The sequence below is a fragment of the Colletotrichum karsti genome (assembly GCF_011947395.1).
Source record: "Colletotrichum karsti strain CkLH20 chromosome Unknown Scaffold13, whole genome shotgun sequence".
NCBI classification, from domain to species: domain Eukaryota; kingdom Fungi; phylum Ascomycota; class Sordariomycetes; order Glomerellales; family Glomerellaceae; genus Colletotrichum; species Colletotrichum karsti.
The window spans coordinates 531080-543420 of NW_024065913.1; the positions used below are offsets into that span (position 1 = coordinate 531080).

General features: G+C 53.5%; 1 protein-coding gene across 1 annotated transcript; it reads left to right on the forward strand.

The window, feature by feature from the left end:
• Nucleotides 1–362: 362 nt before the first annotated feature.
• On the forward strand, nucleotides 363–7962 carry CkaCkLH20_04823 (mitochondrial escape protein 2; the record flags this gene model as incomplete). Its single annotated transcript, XM_038887542.1, has 13 exons — nucleotides 363–567; nucleotides 751–999; nucleotides 1096–3157; nucleotides 5507–5593; nucleotides 5649–6012; nucleotides 6115–6145; nucleotides 6200–6294; nucleotides 6355–6478; nucleotides 6529–6904; nucleotides 6972–7018; nucleotides 7073–7351; nucleotides 7420–7627; nucleotides 7695–7962. The coding sequence occupies 13 exons, from the start codon at nucleotides 363–365 to the stop codon at nucleotides 7960–7962; spliced, it is 4395 nt and encodes a 1464-aa protein (XP_038747149.1).
• Nucleotides 7963–12341: the final 4379 nt, after the last annotated feature.

Genomic DNA, 12341 nt, shown 5'->3' on the forward strand with positions numbered 1-12341 from the left:
GGAACCGGCTATCACTATCCTTCGATGACCTGCCAGACTATGCGCCGGGCCAATGAGTGCTTGCATTAATTTTGCCATGGCTGCAAGTGCTCTGGCGGGGCACTTCGGTGCGGATGATGGTGTTTCCGTGTCTTCCCCCGGCTCTGAGCGGGAATAAGGTTATGGGGTTGTTGACAAGGAGCCTGACCCTTGTGTAGTGGGTCTTCACAATCACGGAGCGATGATATCATTTTATCACGCTACGAGCTCGTGAGGAAGCTAACGAAGCTGTGTATATTCAGCTCTGGCGTCGTCGTTCCTGTTTCTTTCGTTCCTCGTTTTTACCTCAGAGCGCTATGAGAATGCGCCGTTGAGGACGACATATGTTTTCCAGCAGAGCGGTGTTTCGCGCGGGTACTGCGGCTCGGCTGCAGAGGACCTGGGGCCCTGCTCGGTCGGTTCCTCGCCCGGGCGTCATCGCGTGCGCTGCGACGAGGGCGTGGAAGACGACGACTACGACTTCGACAGGCGACGAGAAATCAGGGCATATCGCGACGTCTCAGAGCGAGTCGATCCTTTTCTTCGACAGTAAGTAGTTGAATCCGGTTCCTGGTGCATGTTGTTGGTAGTGCCACAATGGCGGGGTATGCCAGCCAGCGGCGGTGGAGAACGCACAAAGTGACGCTGGCGACGACAATGGATGATGAGGGACGAAATGGACAATATGGATGATCACCAGGGCGTAAAACTATGCTGACTCGGGTCTCATAGATCTCTTCCCCCTAAAGCTCACTTGGCTACTTCGGTCCCGAGCCTGGCAATCAGACACCGACTTTGGCGATCTCCTCCAACGGTTCGAAAGCTCCAGCTTGGGCATCACCGACCCAATTTCTTTGGTCAAACGAGCCATACCGAACGACCTTCCTATCAAAGTGACAGAGCTTCTACCACGTTTCAAGGATGGAGGAGTTTATGTCAAGTTCAGCCATACTGCCGATGTTGACGCTAAAGAGATTGAGAGTAAGTGCCTCGGAGTTGCACGCGCCCCCCTAGAGATCAACGAAGTGCCCGCAGTCAAAATGCAAATCAAGCTCTCGATACTAATTCGACCGTCAGCCTCCCTCGCACGAACTCTGGAGAAGAACCCCATACGTCCCTGGTTCAACCCCTTTCGCGGCATCAAAGCTGGACTTGTCAAAGGCGTACCCTGGCTCGAAGATCTATACCGATTCCCGAAAAACAGGGTGAAGGTTGAATTCACAGGCAAAGATGCTGGCGGAGAGGCCGTTGAGCTCTCGCAAGAGGACTTGTACAGTCTCTTCCGCAAGTATGGAAAAATCGCGGAAATCACCTCTCAGCCGTCCGACTCCAAGGTTCTGCCGAAATACGCTTACGTCGACTTCGCACTTGTCCGTGACGCAATCATGGCGAGGAACTGTATGCATGGCTTTGTTGCCGGGGAAGCTCTCGGCGGAGGCAAGAATGGTACAAAACTTCGACTGTCGTATGAGCAACGGGTCAATCCTCACAACATCTGGAACTGGCTCAGCAATCACCCAAGAATCGTAATTCCTATACTTGCCGCCCTACTTGCCGCCATCACCGTAGCAATCTTCGATCCTATCCGCGAGTTCTTCGTCAAGGCTCATATCCAACACTCCTTCCGCCTGACAGACAACAAGCTTTACAGATGGGTCAAAAACCAGACGACGGACATCTTCTCCTCTTTTGGTCGCAAAAAGAATGACAAGGCCGGATTCAATGCGGTTTGGCAACACCGACGGGACCTGATCGAGCAGATCCAGACCTGGCTGCTTGAGAGCTCGGACACATTCATTGTGGTTCAAGGCCCACGAGGTTCTGGGAAAAAGGAACTCGTTCTGGATCAAGCTTTGGAAGGCCGCAAACACGTCTTGGTTATCGATTGCAAGCCAATTATCGAAGCCAGAGGAGAAAGCGGTACGATCAAACGTCTAGCTAACGCCGTGGGATACAAGCCGGTCTTTGCGTTCTTGAACGGCATGAGCAGCATGATCGATCTCGCTGTCCAAAGCACAACTGGAGTCAAGGCTGGTTTCTCTGAGACGCTCGAGTCGCAGGTTGTCAAGATCCTACACACAACTGCTGAGGCCTTGAAGGAAGTTTCGCTTTCGGGCCGTGACAAGGATGGCAAAGACGCTGGCCTCTCAGAGGATGCCTACCTGGAAGCCCACCCCGACAGACGGGCCGTTGTTGTTATCGACAACTTCCTGCACAAGAACGAATCGAGCATCGTGTACGACAAGGTTGCCGAATGGGCTGCTGCCATGGTCCAGAACAACGTCGCCCACGTCATTTTCCTGACTGACGACACGGCTTACTCGAAGTCCCTTTCGAGGGCGATGCCTGACCGTGTCTTCCGACAGGCTGCGCTGGGTGATCTCTCCCCCGACGTCGCCAAGAAGTTCGTCATTAGCCGCTTGGAAGAGGATGAACTCGACAAGGTCCGCGAGCGCTCGAAGGAGGCGCAACAGGAGGCAGAGAAGACTCCCGTTAAGGAGGAGCCGAAGCCTGATCTGTCGGAGTTGGACGCAGCCATTGGTATCCTTGGTGGTCGTCTCACTGATCTCGAGAACCTTGCTCGTCGCCTGAAGGGCAGCCAAAGCCCCCAGAAGGCAGTTGAAGACATCATCAACCAGAGCGCTACCGAGATTGTCAAGATGTATCTCCTAGGCGGCAAGGACACCGTCGAGGGTAAGAAGTGGTCTACTGAGCAAGCGTGGTACCTGATCAAGGCGCTCGCCTCACATGACGCCCTCCGGTACAACGAGGTGCTTCTCTCTGACACTTTTGCATCTTCAACCACTCCCGGGGCTTCCAATGGCGAATCGTCTCTCGAGGGCCTTACCAACGCGGATCTCATCACCGTCGAGACGTACAACGGTCGCCCACAGACTATCCGCCCCGGTAAACCGATGTATCAGGCAGCTTTCAGCCTGCTTCTCGAGGACCGCGTACTCAGAGCGAAGATGGACCTTGCACTCCTGAAGGAGCTGGCCAAGGTCGAGGCCAAGACGATCGAAAAAGCGGAGAGCGAGCTGGCGCTGTTGGGCAACCTGCCTAAGCAGCCTTCGCAGACGGGTTCCCGCATTGCATACCTTCTCGACAAGCTTGAGGGAAGTCAGGTGAAGATTACTCAGTATGAGAAGGAGATCGCGGGGCTGAAAAAAGTGCTGAAGCATAACTACTAAAAATACAGTGGCACTTTGATGGAGCTTAGATGGAAGTACTGTAGTTGATACCCTTCTCAGCAAAAGCTTAATCGCACACATTTCTACTCAGTATTATCCATATCGTTGTCTCAATTGTCCTAGTCGTCTTACCTATTCGCCTCCTGAGTTGCTAGCCTCTGCCCATCATCCCGAGAGTGGTGCATGCTTTTACCGTAGAGTTACCATCGTTGCTACCCTCATTGCAGTTGCTCTTGTGGCCATTGTTCTTCTTGTCGTCTTCGTCGTCTTCGTCCTTCCCTGGTGTCCCCCGCTTATTCATATTCTTGTTATACATTCAGTCCTTTTTGCTTCTCTTGTCCTTACTCTCACTATGATTTTCACATCGTAGGTAACATCTCAATACGGGGGGAAGAATGCTTATCCTTCAACATGTCTTTGCTCACACGAAATAAGCTGGGATGTCCCATCCTCTGGACGTAAACAGGACTGGACACTTCTTTCGCCAGCTGCGAATCTTATATCCCGATAGATCAAATCCGGATACACTCAGCGCGGTCCGGTGACTATTCATCGTACGTCAGTTCCGCATCGGCTCCGCTCGCAAACGGAGTCTTCGTCGCAAATGCCCCCCCCCCCCCCACGGGGCTCCCATGGGGAACTGGAAGCCCCAGTGTAGAGATGTCGAGAATGATCTCATTGGCTAGGTGTACGGCACTTCATCTTATTTGCTTCTGTCACGACTCAGGCTTCAGATATCGACCGGGGAGTTGACCGATGTCTTGGGAGTGCCAAGCTTCGCGGCGACAAACAAGCCCTTTTTAGGGGCTGGGCATTCCCTCGGCACTCCTGGGCACCAAACGGGGCCCCGATGACGACGTGTTTTTAATGATGGACATCGTATCAAATAACATGGACGCCGTGCCGGCTTCCAGGCGAACATACACTATCACCCTGTGAGTAATGATTCGCGATGGATCGAGCAAGACGCCTCTTCATTGTACAACGTCTGGGGAATAGTTATCCACGGCTTCAATCATTCTGGTTGTGGTTCTGACCGGGGATTTTTGAAGCTTGGCTCAGCTTTTGAGATCTCTTGGCTCTCTTGGCTTCAATATCTACCCGCGCCCCGAAGTAACCTCCTGGTCGGTTCTCTTTTCATTCAGCGATATGGAAACCAGGAAATATAGTCAAACATGCTATATTGAAACGGCATCGGATTAGAACGTGGTTCCTGTCATAGTGCTGTTCTGATAGCGCTGTTACCTCCAGCCGCTTGGACCTGCCAGTGTGAGCAATGGCAGCAGCATTGTGATTACAGCCAGAACTGTGACAGGGGACTCCGTGCTATTTGCGACACGGACGCATGCCGTTACGTCTGTCTGTGGGTGATGTTGGAGTGTTCTCCACCATGGGGAAGTCTGGGGAAAAGCGAATCTTAGGCTGAACAGCAGCGTGCCGGGAACCGTTCATTCGGATGATTTGAATCAATGGCTTGAGTGAGATTTTGACTTTACATCCGTTGCCTGCGACGACTACAGCCGGTATCATCTATGCTGATCTCTACCAACCGTAGGACGCTTCCAACGTGCCGGGCGTCAATGAGCAATTCTCTAGTTTATTGAGTGATCCATTGCCATTTCACGAGGATTTCAAGCTCTACTATCAATGATCGTGTACGCCTTAAGGTGCAACCGTCGTAATCCAACAACATACCAGTGGAGTGAAAAGACGGAAAAGCTGCCCCCTATGTGACCCCCTACGCTGATGAGCTGGTCTCAAGCCATTTCTTGCGCGTGAACTGTTCTTCTCCGCCCTCCAGTGACCTACTCCATCTGAAGATAAGTAGCCATCTCCCTGTTACCAACCCCAGCGGACCCATCCAGGAACGTTTGGTCTTCCCCATGGCGCCCCAATGACATCGAAGAGTAGCAACTCTGGACTGCTGTTCTCGTTTGAGGGGGGGAAGGTGGTTGCGCCGGTCTCTTACCGCAGGAGGTGAGATGAAATGTCTGTGTGGCCATCTACAAATACTACCGAACGCCCATCCCAATCCTTCCTCGTCCGAGCATCGGTCAGATCGTTGTATTCTCGTTCGTCACTACCTTTAAGACGGCGGGTGACTTTCATGCTGAGGACAGGAAGAAGTATTCACTTCGTATTTGTCGCACATCCAACCACTTACATCACCCTTTGAGTGGCTGAGTGCTCTCTTCGTCATAAACATGACGACCGAGAAACGCGCCGACGGGGTTAACCCGTGAGAACTTCCTTTACATTCGCCGGTTTCAAATCTATCCCGGTCTAACATATGCTAGGTCGAATGAGGTTGCCGTCCAGAATATCGAAAAAGCCCGTCGCGGATCCCAAGCGACAGTTGATCTTAACGACAACACGGAAGCCAAGTACATTCCGCCTAACTCCTCTTGCCCTGCCACAACATACTAACACATATACCAGAATCAAGAACCCCCTCCTCGGCATCACACGCGACGAGCTACTCCGGGACGTCGAACATTTCGCCCACGACAAGGGCTTAGACGAGTACTTGCCCCTCCTCAAAAAGGGTGCCCTCGTTGCCCAAGACCCCACCGGCTACGAAGACATCGACGGCGCCGAAGCTCTCGATGCCGACGAGATTCAGGCTCTACGCGACGAAGTCCTGCACAAGTGGCGCATCCCCAAGATTTTATATCTCACTATCATCACTTGCTCTATCGGAGCCGCTGTCCAAGGATGGGATCAGACGGGGAGTAACGGAGCGAACTTGTCGTTTCCCACGGTGTTTGGTATTGGGTCCAACTCACATCATGATACTCTTCTTGTAAGTCACTTTTTGATTCTGGTTTTTCTTTTCCTTTGCCGTGTTGTTACTTCTTAGTCCTGTAGGTCAACTGTCATGAAAAGTTACTGATGAAGTATACAGGTCGGTCTCGTCAACTCTGCCCCTTATATCGGTAAGATTCCGACCAACTCTCATCCCTTTCACCACAAGTTTAACTTTTTCATAGGCTCTGCACTCATCGGATGCTGGCTTTCGGATCCTCTGAACAACTGGGTGGGCCGTCGCGGAACCATCTTCTTCGCCGCCAACTTCTGCATCTGGGTAAGCCATCAACCACCACCACCACCTATTACTTCCTTCCAACGAAGCTGACCAAGACAGCCTGTAATTGGAGCTGCTTTTTCTCAAACATGGGAACAGCTCCTGGCCTGTCGTCTCCTCCTCGGTATCGGCATGGGCGCAAAGGCCAGCACCGTCCCCATCTTCGCCGCCGAGAACTCTCCAGGTAAACCCCTATATAATCTTCAACGCAGAACAACGCTAATAGACTTATAGCACCTATACGAGGCGCCCTCGTGATGAGCTGGCAAATGTGGACAGCCTTCGGGATACTCATGGGTACATGCGCTAATTTAGCTGTTGGAAAGGCGGGAGATATAGCATGGCGTCTCCAGCTCGGTTCCGCCTTCATCCCGGCTGTCCCGCTGGCTCTGCTCATCTATGTTTGCCCAGAGTCTCCGCGTTGGTATATCAAGAAGAACAAGTATCCGAACGCCATGAAATCGCTGCTCCGGCTGCGGAATAATCCGATTCAGGCGGCGCGGGATATCTACTACATCCATACCCAGCTTCAGGTCGAGGCGGAGATCATTGGGCGGTCGAACTACGCCAAGCGGTTTATCGAGTTATTCACAATTCCACGTATCAGACGGTAAGTTATCATAACCATTCCTTGGTTACGAAATGAAAGGGACACAGGACTGACGTGGTTGATACAGCGCAACCTTGGCTTCCTTCACGGTCATGATTGCCCAGCAGATGTGTGGTAAGTCTCCGGCCCACATTACCACTTACACGTAACCTCAACTAACTCTGACAGGAATCAACATCATCGCCTTCTACTCCTCCACAATCTTCAAAGAGGCGGGAACCTCCGAGTTCAACGCCCTCCTCGCCTCCTTCGGCTTCGGCATGGTCAACTTCCTCTTCGCCTGGCCGGCCATCTGGACCATCGACACCTTCGGCCGCCGCAGCCTCCTCCTCTTCACTTTCCCCCAGATGGCCTGGACTCTGCTCGCGGCCGGTCTCTGCACGCTCATCCCCGGCACCGGCGGCCTTCACCTGGGTCTCGTGGCCCTGTTTGTTTACCTCTTTGCCGGTATGTCTTGCTTTCGTTTTAAGTGAGAGGTTTTGAAGGATAGCAGCGACTAACACCAAGTTCTCTAGCGTTCTACTCTCCCGGAGAAGGCCCGGTACCCTTCACCTACTCGGCCGAGGTCTTCCCGCTGTCCCACCGGGAGGTCGGCATGGCCTGGGCCGTGGCGACCTGCCTCTTCTGGGCGGCCGTGCTGTCCATCACGTTCCCCATCATGCTCGCGGTCCTGGGCGTCATCGGGTCATTCTGCTTCTACGCAGGGCTGAACGTGGTTGCGCTGTAAGTCTCCTCTAAAACACTACCATCGTCGATGAGAGAAGAATCCAAGCTGACCGATGTCATCCAGGGTGATGATATTCTTCTGGCTACCCGAGACCAAGCAGCGCACCCTCGAGGAGCTCGACTACGTCTTCGCCGTCCCGACGCGGGTCTTCATGCGCTACCAGCTCACCAAGGCCTTGCCGTACTGGTTCAAGCGCTGGATCCTGTTCCGACGGGACGCCACGCTGGAGCCGCTGTATAAGTTCGACCTCACACACGAGGATCACCACGACGATGGGGGATACGACAAGACGCGAGTCGAGATGCGGGACAAGAAGGAAGGCAGCTCGTGAAGACGGAGGAGGGAGTACACGTCACTGCGGTTCGTAATTCGAGGTTCAAAATTCGTCACGGAGTGAGTAGCTTAATCGGGTAAGGGGGCATCGGGATTTAGTCAGATACCAGTGAGGCTGAGATGGGAGTGAGGCGTGAGAGAGAGACATAGCTACGTAATGGTCGTCCTCGAGCTTAACCATGTGGATCGCGAGTGTTAGGGGGGTTGTTTTCAGCTCCTCGACCCCATCGCCCACAATCCGTAATCAACATCACGGAAAGATATCTGCAATCAGGTCCCGATGATACCATTTTCGCCCCCCTTCGTGAAGAATCAACTTGCAGTGGCATTTCAGCTGCCCCTCTCATCTTCACGATTCATGTGTCACATTCTTCACGAGTTCATCCCATCCATCGCCCGCCATCAGCCCCGCAGAGGAGGAAGGGCGGAAAATACGGATGTCTCTGGACAAATCTGCATCAGGGGGGTCGTAAAAAGTCTCAGTGATCGTCCGAGCCGGCGCGAGACCGTCGAGACGGCGGCTCTTGGATACGGGGCACGGAGCAGGGGGATTGCGTCAATCGACGTACGTAGCCGGGCGGCGTCCGCCTTCCGAGCAATGACAAGAAGACCGGCAAGGCGTTGGGAGAGTGATTTTCGGCGCTTGGCACGAGGGAAACGGCGGCTAAGGGAGGGAAGAGTGTTTTTGAGGCTTTCCCGTGTCGAGAAGCCGTGTGTGCCAAATCGAGATTCCAGCTCGCCTCGTGTTGGGATGAGTCTAGCGCCAAACCCCAATAATGCGGTCTGAAGGCGATCATTCACAGTCACGGGCTGCAGATCCGATCCCTCCCCCATCCGGACCGGTTGGAGATTGTCGAGCATGTGAGACGTGGCAGTTGGTCTGTAGTGCAGACAACAAGCCCATTATGTGAGCACAATGCAAGTGAAGAAGCAATCACATCGAAGGGGGACGAGATGTGCGGGATAGAGTTCCCTCCTGTGCGAGACTAGCAGGCTGAGACCGTGCCAACGTGCCTGAGTCGGATCAGTTGCACTTGAAATATCTAGCGCTTGCTTTTTCCGGCAACGAAATCAGGTACCCGTGTCGGTGAGGTGTGAGGGTCTGAGATGGTGTTTCTGATGATCACCTCGGGTTTGGTAACCGTTCTTGGGAAGCTGAAGGAGGAGTTGTGTCATTGGTCGCCACTGGCGCGAACCGTAATGAAGCCAACGTCGGGCTAGAGAGACGCCGTTGATGGCGCCGGCTGCTAGGCTGCCGTGTGCCGCGGGAACGGGGGCACTGGTGCACACGCACACGAGTTGGGATGGTTCGTTAGCTAATGTAGGTCCCGAGAATAGGGGGGGAGGGCTTTCTTCGAGAAGGGCGCAGAGAAGGTGTGGCAGGCAATGCATTGGTCGTCGACTTTCATCAAGTTGTGGCCAATTGTTTGTTATTTTGAGAAAACCTTGGGAGCCGCAATGTTAGAAAGCAATTAACTGCTGAATCCAATGAGTGCAGGATTGAGTGGCCTGTTAAAAGCAAGGGCCATGGAGCAGTCCAGACGGTCCAGACTCGAACGCGCGGTGCAGCCAGCTCCTGTGACACTTTGTCTTTCTGCTGTCCTTGTAGGGCTCCGCTCGGTCGCAGGGGGCGGGGATGGAGACTTGGAGGCTGGAATACTGGGAGATTTGAGAGAGATACATCATACTGGTTGGTGTGTGAACTTGCTCTGGGTGGGCGGGTGGCTTGGTGCTAACGAGAAGTGTGAAGCGGCGGAAACGAAACAGAGACGACGACGGCTTGTGGGCGAGTTTGGGCGGTTTGATGTTGGTCGTACGTCGTTATGGTGGTTTTCCAAAGACATCCATTTTTGGAACGACGCGGTCGGCATTATTGTCGAAGACGGGCTGGACCGGCGGCGGCAGCCAGGAATATGGTGGAGGGAGAGGGCTGGAGGGCTGGCGGACTGGAGAGAGAGAGTCGTGGACGTGCCAAGAATTGTGGACGCTCGTCTCCAGATGGGGGAGAGCAAATCGGTTCCAAGAGGTTGGATGATGGGTGATTAGTGTGCTGCGGTAAGGATTGGATCGGAGGAATACTGCTTACGACAGTGGATGCTCTTCATCATGCACTGGATGGATGATGCCTCCAGCGGCTGTCAATGGCAAACATGCCACTGCAAGGTGGTGACATGTGCCGGAGGCGAGGGCGGAAAATGGGTGGGAATGACCCTCAGTTCCGAAAGCAACAACCTGGGAGAATGAAAAACTCTCCACGCTCGTATTCCACCTGGGTGGTGGAGCAATAATTGTTCGAAGTTGGAGTTGGCGCGTGCTGTTATTCCTGGATCGAGTTGGCCCAGATCTCAGCGAAAATGTCACGAAGGTCGGAAGGGATTGAAATGATCCACGCAAGGAAAAAAACGAAAAAAGAGAAGAGGTTAAGCTTCTAACGCGTTGCCGATTTGCAGAGGTGGAGGAGCGATAATCCTCTACCGAATGCGATTCGTCACCAGGTGGGCCTGTCCGAAAAGCAAGCTGCCATTGGACCTGTGTGCTGGGCGATATTTCCCAAGTTCCCTCGAGGCTTTTCAATCACTGAGTGGTCAGGACTGGGGGCCCCGTACAGGCTACGACGTCAACCAGGGACGCCGCGGCTGTTCCGTCCAGGATGAACGAGGAAGAGTCAGGGAAGGCGCAGAGAAGCTGGGAAACTGGAGGCCGAGGGTCCCAGAGAACCCTTCGGAAGGGCTCAGCTCACTCCAAAACCGTGAATGGGGCATGAACACTGCCGGCAGACGTCTTGTCCTTGAACATATGTCGTGATATTAAGGAACAAGAAACGACAGATGAATGCGAGCATGGAGACATGGGTTACACTACGCGTCTGTAAGGCACAGCACTCATTAAACAGGACTATGCTACGCATATCTGCACCGTACCTGTACTACGAATACAATTCTACGTGTACATGTCGTCCACATGCAAAGTGCAGCGTTTCATTGAAGGAATACCAAGCTTCCACAAGAGACGTCTGATATGCCGGACACCCTCTCCGGGAAAAGATGGCCAGAGCAGTCCTCTAAACTCTGTCAGAGTTCGGACAGAAATGTCAATCAACGGTGACGCACTATGCAGTCATACTGCGAGATGTGGACGGGAAGGAGCAACTCCCGACGCGTCTGCTCACCTTCTCGGGCAGACGCTGCTGCAAGGCACGGCTTTTCGAAATGTCAACAATCTGAGAGTCATCATCGATCAGTGACAGTGAACCTGGACAAGGAATTAAAAAAACCAAGAATTTGTCGGGGAGCACGGCATCGCAAGGCCCACCTGAGAAAGGGTCGTTCGCTGAGCTGAGGTACGTACCGTTGTGGACACCCTCAGACCGTCCACCCAGAATCGGGGACGCCAGTATCGGCACCGGCCAATCCCAGCAGTCCACCACTGTGACCCGAGACTTGAAACTGGAAATCGTTGTCAGTGGCTTAACCCCCTGCATTATCAAAGCCTGCAACAGCCAATTCTGGTCAATTTCTGCTGGGTTCCTGGACGTCGTCGCCAAACCAAGGGTACGTACCTAAGGTATCTACAGGCTACCCGCACCGCACCATCCAAGGTGTCGGCCCTGCAATTGCTCAGGTCGCTCCCGTAGGACGACAGACCTGGAAGACCGCGCAGAAAACCCAAGAGAAAAAAAAAACCGTTCAGGGGTCCCGCCAGTGCTGCAAGCTCCAAGCCTCCGTCTCTTCACTAACGCGCTCTAGGCTCTAGTGGCGGCGGCCCCTTTCGTCCTGTCTCTTGCTGAGATCGTCAACCAACCTAACCCAACCTTGCTGTCATTCCCTTCCTCTTGCTCGCCTTCGCTTAAACCCTGAAATGCTTCCCCTCCTCACGCTCTTTTCATCTTGACCTCTCCTTGTTTCGACCTCTCTTCTCTCCTCCTCACCTCTACCTCCTCACCTTATCCTCCCTCTCTATACGATACCCGTTTCCTTGTAATTACTTTCGCTGCCGGAATTGGGCTTCTCGTCATACGGAGGGCTACACATACTTCTACACGCGCCAAACCTTGCGTGTACAACGAACCAACCTCGATCGTTTCTTTGGTTCTTACGGCCTGTTCCGCTTTTTCGAGTCCTACGAACATCAATTGTTTCCTATCGTCGAGACGGATTCGATATCCACTCATACATGCGTTAATACACAGCATCTGTACAACATCGAGTAGCTTGTCACTCGCCAATTCACGCATTATACCCCGGGCATTCCTACTGCTCCCTCGGTCAGACACGACATTCTTCATCTGCTACTCCCCAAGCCCAAGTCGGCATGCCAGGACCCCTCTCTCCGCGGCACTCTGGGTTCTTACCTATCGGCGGCACACAATCTCTCGAT